Source organism: Belonocnema kinseyi, chromosome 7, assembly GCF_010883055.1.
Source record: "Belonocnema kinseyi isolate 2016_QV_RU_SX_M_011 chromosome 7, B_treatae_v1, whole genome shotgun sequence".
NCBI lineage: Eukaryota > Metazoa > Arthropoda > Insecta > Hymenoptera > Cynipidae > Belonocnema > Belonocnema kinseyi.
In genome coordinates this window covers 117,062,539-117,070,181 of record NC_046663.1, presented here as the reverse complement: position 1 = coordinate 117,070,181, position 7,643 = coordinate 117,062,539, and the positions used below count along the sequence as shown (strand labels likewise).

At 33.2% G+C, this 7,643-nt stretch overlaps 1 protein-coding gene across 3 annotated transcripts in view; it reads left to right on the top strand.

Annotated features, from left to right (window-relative positions):
* Positions 1-4,977, top strand: part of LOC117176213 — a 74,874-nt gene extending 69,897 nt beyond the window's left edge. For all 3 annotated transcript variants that reach the window (XM_033366347.1, XM_033366346.1, XM_033366345.1), the window contains 3 exons: positions 2,427-2,542; positions 2,651-2,820; positions 3,887-4,977. In XM_033366347.1, coding sequence (XP_033222238.1) covers positions 2,772-2,820; positions 3,887-4,458 — 621 coding nt within the window. In that variant the 5' untranslated portion in view covers positions 2,427-2,542; positions 2,651-2,771 and the 3' untranslated portion in view covers positions 4,459-4,977. The remainder of the gene's footprint in view (positions 1-2,426; positions 2,543-2,650; positions 2,821-3,886) is intronic.
* Positions 4,978-7,643: the final 2,666 nt, after the last annotated feature.

Here is a 7,643-nt window from a genome sequence, read left to right as displayed (position 1 = left end):
TTTCTCTAACCAGTCACAGGAGCGCCTTCGCGCCCCCACGGGGCATTGGAACGGGGGCAGAGGTGTGATCTTATATTATTTCTATAACCAGTCACAGGGGTGCCTTCCCGCTCCACACGAGGAGCTAGAAAAAGGGCAGGGATGTGATCTTACATTATTTCTATGACCAGTCAGAGGGGTGCCTTCCAACCCCCCAAGGAGCGTTGGAAAAAGGTCAGGGGTGCCATCTTACATTATTTCTATAACCATTTAGAGGGATGCCTCGCCCCCAACGAGCGTTGGAAAAAGGGCAGGGGTGTGATCTTACATTATTTCTATGACCAGTCACAGGGGTGCCTTCCGGCCCCCACAGGGTGCTCGAAAAGGGACAGGGGTGTGATCTTACATTATTTCTATAACCAGTCAGAGGTGTGCCCCCCCCCCTCCTACACGGAGCGTTGGAAAAGGGGCAGGGGTGTAATCCTAATTTATTTCTATGAACAGTCAGTGGGATGCCTTCCCGCCCCCACGGGGCGTTGGAAAAGGGGCAGAGGTGTAATCTTACATTATTTCTATAAGCAGTCACAGGAGTGCCTTCCCGCCCACCACGGGGCGTTGGAACAGGGGCAGAGGTGTGATCTTATATTATTTCTGTGACCAGTCTCAGGGGTGCCTTCGATATCTCGAAAACTATAAGAGATATCGATTTGAAGAATTCAGATTCGTTTTTCTCGCAAAAAATTCTACCGGAATACATTTAAAAAATAAGATAAATAATAAATAAAAGTTAAGTATTTTTACATAAAGATTGATATCTCGAAAATTATTCGAGATATCGATTTAAAAATTGCAGATACACATTTCTTGCAAAAAATCCCGTCGAAATTCATATTCAGAAATTATTTTTTACAAAAAAAAAGAATTTAATAATTTTAACATAAAAAATCGATATCTCGAAATGTATACGAGATATCGATTTAAATCTATCATGTTCGTGTTTCTCACAAAAAATCCTATAGGAATCCACAATAAAACTTTTTCGCCACGGATATCGTAATCTCCCCACAACGTTTAAGATTGATATAAAATGTAAATTTTTTTTCAACATTTGAAATTTTTCATAAAGATGGAATTTAGAATTTAAAAAAAAAGTTTGAATTTCAAAAGGTGTCATCGAATTTTCGTCATAAAATGCATTGTTTGTAAGTCTGAAGTCATGAAACCTTAAAATTTGTGGTGTCAAAAAGATATTCACGCGTGGAACATCCGTGCAGGTATACGCATCAATTTCTTAATGAAATCTGAGAAAGTATGTAAGTTATAAACAAAGTTTAACAATGTTATTATTGCCAATCAGCGCCTGCGCAGCTGCTGCCTAAGCATTCGACCATAAGACTTGTCAGATTAGAGCCTAGTCAGCCCCCGACTGGGGTTTTGACATAAATTTTGCGTAGCGAGTCTCCGTCCAGCGCACGGCTAGGCTCTTAAAAAACAAACATAGCCCGGTCAGTCCCCGACCAGAAACCTTGTTGTACCAGGGCTAACCCGGGGCTATTTCCTCACGGGATTTGGAGAAAGAATAATAAAATTACCTTTCTTTATTAGACATGAGAAGAACACTCGCGGCTATTTCCCGCTTTTCGTAGTCAAACTAAAAGGTTTTTCGGGTTTATAATGCAAAATTTGACGTTAAAAATTAGGAGTTTTTAATGTAAATGACCGAGATTATTCGAAAATTAAGAATTTAGGCTATTTGGATTTAACATAAAAATCCAACAACATTAATTATATAATTAATATTAATTAATTTCAAATTTGTTTTAAATTTCGAACATATTCGAACATCGAATTTTTCATACTCAAAATACTTAATATTATATCGTTCGAAATATACCAATTAAATTGATAGAAAAATTTTTTTAATATGAAATGAAAAAACGTAATTTTTTTAAATTGAGAGAAAATTAAAAAAATTAGCAACTTCTAATCTGAGAGTATTTAATGTTTGTTACTGTAAGAAAAAACGTGATAATTTTCAGTAAGTGCCTCCGCGGTATATTTGTTTGATTTCAAAGGAGTCAGCTTCAATATGTATAAAGTTTAATTCTGAAATCCCTTCTATTTAAAATTGTCGTCATTTTTTAAGTTTTAATCTGGAAATATTTAATTGTAAGTGAGTGCTTTACGATTTAGAAGTAAATCTAAATTATTTTTAGTTTCTGAGTATGAAATAATTTTTGCTTCTAACGCCGAGCATAAATGGAAGAATAATTTTCTTTCGGAGAAGATAATATCTATTTTTACCAACAGAAAATCAATGCAAACTTAATTCTTAGTTTTGACCAATTCAAGGTTTTGACCAAATTCTCGGTTTTCCCAGTCAGTTGCCACCATGCTAGATTAAGGTATGTATAAAGTATTTCATAGTTTTTTCTGTCAATTTTCAGCTAGCATCGAGGACATTGAACAAAAAAACAACGTAAAAAGATTAAGATTCCCAAACAAAAGAATGACCAGTTTTTGCTCAAATAGTGCTGAGCGAAAGAACGTTGCACCGAAGGAAGTAAGTTTAACGATTATTTGCTCAAATATTTTTAACTTGTAGAAAGTAAAATAAAAATAATCATCAGCAAGATATATTTATTATCATTGTGTTTTGGGAAATGTTCAGAAAGGAAACGCAAGGAGAAAATTGTTTACCGGCGAGGATGCTTTTCAAGAGAAGGAAGACAGTTTGATGAGAAGCAGAAAAAATCTGTTTGAATCTGATGAGTCAATCTCTTCTGGTATAAATGAAAAAAAAAACATTGGATTTAGAAATGTTACAAGAAGATAGAAACGGTAGGTGTATCAAGTATATAGCAATTACCTTATTATAAAGAATAATTATGACAGTACAGACGTATTTGAGAAAAGCTTGAACTAATTGACTTTGTGATTATAAATCATTTCTCATACAGGGTGGCCGTTTTAAACGAGGACAAAAATCGTGGGTCATTTCTAGGTGTTTCCTATGTCACACAAAGGTTTCACGGTCACAGCATGTTATATTCGAACTGTTTAAGCCAGTTTTTTCTTTTGATTTACAAAGACTTAATTTTAAATTAAAACATTCAAAGAGATGAGAGTATGTACCTCAAAGCCTACAAAGCTTTGAGAAACTTATTTTTGACTATACTTAATTAAGTAGACAATTCAGAATTTGAAGACGCATATAAATACTGCTATCCAAAAGAAATCTTTTTGATAGAGTTTTATTCAAGTATTCCAATTGCAAAGAATAAATATCCGAGCACAAAGCGCGAGATAAACCAATATCGAGCGCGAAGCGCTAAATTCAACAGACGCGCGCCTTCAAGCGCGCTCAAACTTGTGAGCGAATCGAATCGCGCGCATAGCGGATGATGAGGATGTGCCCGTGAAGCGGGCTGATTTTTCTTCTAAATATTGCTCAAATTCCCGGTGAAAAAATAAATTCACTGTCATTTTCCGGGTTTTCACGTTCTAAAAAGATTCTCGGACATATACGGGTTTTCTGGTCCAGCAGCCACCCTGTTCTATCTATCAATGGAGTAAAGCCCATGTAAACGACAATGTCACTTTCTTTACGTTTTATTTAACACGTCAGAATTACCTTACAACAATATGATATACCGGGATATCCCATTTGATCCCATGTATCTCCCAGGTTGTCCTAAGGGATAACCCCAGGATATCCCTAGGAAGTTTCTGGGATATTCAAATGTTCGGATATCCTTTGCGGGATATCCGACCGGTTATACCTGGGATATTCTTGGGACAAAATGGGAGATAAATGGGATCAAATGGGATATCCCGTTATATTTTATTGCTATAAGGGTGACATCAAGTAATGTAATTGTTCATTTATATCGCAATTATTTTCCAGGTGAGTTAGAAGATGACTCTCTCATTGGAAATTATAGTTTGGAATCAGAAAATTCTGCTGATACTGTTTTATTAACCTCAGAAGAGGGGGTCAGAAAAGTTGGGCGTTTCAGCAGTTTGCATCAGGGATATGAACTAACAGACAAAACTGAAAGAGTTTCACTTCCAGAAAAGGGTGAACTGCTAATTCGCCCAGTAGAGACTGCCCAACCCAGCACTTCAGCGATTCCAAAAAGTACTTCGTGTGCAATAGAAAGTACACCAGCGATTTTTCCCCGAAAAGAAAGAGTCGAGCCCTTACGAAGAGAGAATGATAATGATGGATCACCTGTGCACCGTGGACCTCAAATGAACGAGAGAGCTGCTCAACCACGTAACCAGCCCCTGCGAAGACACATTGAGAATAATGGTTCACCTGTGCACCATAGACCTCAGATGACCCAGAGAGTTACCCAACCACGTTACGAACCCCTGCGAAGACAAATTGAAAATAATGGTTCACCTGTGCATCGCGGACCTCAATTGAACCAGCGAGATCCCCAACCGCGTTACGTTTCTGAAGACGAAAATTAAAATTATTGTGCCAGGGAAAAGTTAGAGATTAAAGTTTCAGGGTGTCTGGTAAATATATTTGTGGCATGTACCCAGGAAAACTGGGAATTTACCGGGATTTTGGTGCAACAAAAAAAATTTGGGAAAATTTCAGGAATTCTTTAGCAGTTCCGGAAAATCTGTGGTCATAAATTCAAATTAGAAATTTTTATTTTCTACGTAAAATTACTGAAGGCAGTATGAAAGTAAAACCAGAGAAATGTCTAGTGTGTTTTTTTTTGCTATTTTTTGTCGATTTTTTATTTATAAACATGGCATTTAGGAAAAAGAACTTGTCATGATTTCTCGTAAATTGCGGATCGTATTATGGTTCTAAGTTTTTACAGTGGTCTGATGCAATGGAAAAAGAAAAAAATCCCTGTCATTTCACGGTTTACTCTTGGATCACAATGGAATTTTCCAGACATTAAAATTACAAAATTCGAACGCTAAAAGCTAACAATTTTGTAATTGAAAGTACTCAAATACATAATAAATTGCAAATTGAACTACTTAAAGGACATTTTTCTGAATTTTTAAGTCTAATCATTGATTTACATTTTTTTAAAACACCGAATGATTTACATGTATAAAATGGATGCCATAAACATTGTAAATAATATTAAATGAAATGCCGTGAAATGTCGCGTTTTGACATTTTTAACTTTTATAAATGGAACAGTTGAAAGACTTCTGATTATAGAATGAACACGTCAGAGCAAAAGAAAAGATTTCTCATAGTCGCGAGGAAATGGGAGATAACTAGCCTTGCGCTGTCTTACTCTTCAGGCATTCTGCGTAAGACTTTCTCTTTCTAAAGATACTTGTCCTGTGTTTCCTCACAACTCTGAGGAGTCTTTCTTTTGCTCTGGCGTGCTCAAAAATAAAGCCACGTTATCATTTTCAATGCTGTAAGTTAATGAATGAATCAATATATTTCTAAATGGTGAAAATTATATTATTTAGAAGCAATTTCAGTTCGAAAATTGAAAATGGAACGATATTGAATTTCGAAATTGAATTAAAATTTATATTATTTTGAATTAAATTCGCTAGATATCAATAATTGTTTCGTAGATATTTATACATCAACATTAAAAATGTTCATTACAAGCTAAAAATTTAACAAAATGAAACAATTAAAATTATAACGTTTAATGTTTAAATTTAGCAGTTTGAAATTTCAACGATTTAAGGCTTTTTATTGGAAACATTTCAGTTTAAAATCGTTAAGTGTTGAACATTCTATTTATGATTGCTTGTTTTTCGTAAACAATTGCACAGGTTAAAAATACAATGTTTTAGACTAAACAAAATATTTGAATAACGAGTTGGAATTGAATAAAAAATGTAAATGGTTTATAAAGTTTTAATAGGAAATTTACTACATTTGTTTAACTATTTGGATTTTTGAATTGAAATTCTTATTTCCAAAATGCCCAGTCCATAGGCTAGTCTCTCTTAAAATTATCAGTTTTAGGGTAAAAAATTGCAAATTCAACGAGGTCGAGATTATACGTTCTTCTAATAAATTTTTTTCATGTTTTTGCAATCATCAAAGTATTTATTAATTCTGAAGAATTTTTTATTCGACTTTTCTTTTACAAATTTTACTTTTTTTTTGTATGAGTTGTTATTTCAGTAATTTTATGCTATTTATAATCAGCGCATGCAAGGTGGAAGTTTCCAATTATTAAAACAAAATTTTGTTATGCTTTTTGCATGTTTCGTTTTGAGTGATCATTAATTTAAAGAGCGAGTATTTGATATTAAATATGTTCTTCACAAGTTTTGGAGTTATAACAATAGGAAGAAGTATTATATCAAATGACAATAACAATCGAATTTAATCGACGTTTTCACAAAACTAAGCTAATTTTTCAATGGATTTGAACAAGATCTCAACTTGGAACAAATAAGTCGTACCAATTTTTAAATGTTTCTCTCGCCCTGTCTTAAATATTGATTTAGAAATAATGAAAATCTTATTAGTACCTATACTTTCAAAATAATATAAATTTTTTCAACTTGTCTTGTATCTTTTGGTACTTTTGGAACTAAGAAGAACGTGCGAAATGGAGAGACATATATAACAAGAGAAAACTGGAAAAACGTTCATTTCGATCCGGGAAATTCGAAAATTCGCCAAAAATTTGAAAAAGAAATTTCTCTTGACACTCTGCTGTAATGGCATTATGAATCATTTAATATTTCCTTAATTTTAAAGTTTGATTTTAAGTAAAAAATTATATGTATTCTGTCATGTTGTTTCAGCTATGAATTATCCAGGTTTTTAATTATATAATTCGTAAATAAATATTGGTAATAAAACAATAATATATATTTCTCTATAATATTTTGCTATTTTTGTTTACAATTATTCCTTTGAATAGGATTATATTGGAGGTGGGAGATACGTGTATGAGGACGTGTGGACCCTGATGCTTATGAAAAATGATTCGCGATTCGTTTGAGACGGTGCTAACATCCAATAAAACCAGTTTTACAGAAAAAACAAACATGGAAATGGCAATGGAATTAGCACTATTTAGATTTTCCTGCGTTTATTAATGAATTAGGTTTTCGTAATTCGTTAAGAATGTCATCTAAAATCTATAAAAGTTTCACTTGTTTAAAAAAAAATAAAATTAGTGAACAGGAAAAATAACATTTGTAATATTGTCCAAATACTATATAAATGACTATCGAATGACTAAAAAATGGAATATTTTTCGAGTATAATTTATGAATGAAGTTTAAATTGTTTTCAATTTTGAAACATTCGAATACATTGAAGTATCTCATTTTTGGGTAAAAATGTCAAAACTTTAATTTTCCTCACTGAAATAGGTGTAAAAAGCGAGAAAAGACGATTTTTTACAAATCCCTAATTTAATAGAAAAATGAATTTAGCACGGTTCAACTTTATTCGCCGTATTTAAAGAAATTTTTGTTCAGTAGTGGAATTTGTTTGAATTTAAAAATTCTTTCATTTTTAAAAAAATAAAAATGCACCAGAATGCGTAACATCCCTCTTTTAAATTTTATAAAAAGGTAGTTACTATATTTCTGAATTATAACAGGAAATGTCGTAAAGAAATATAAATCTGAGTTGGAACAGAGGATTTCTGTAAGGGGTCCTTCATATACCACGTGGCCAATTACCA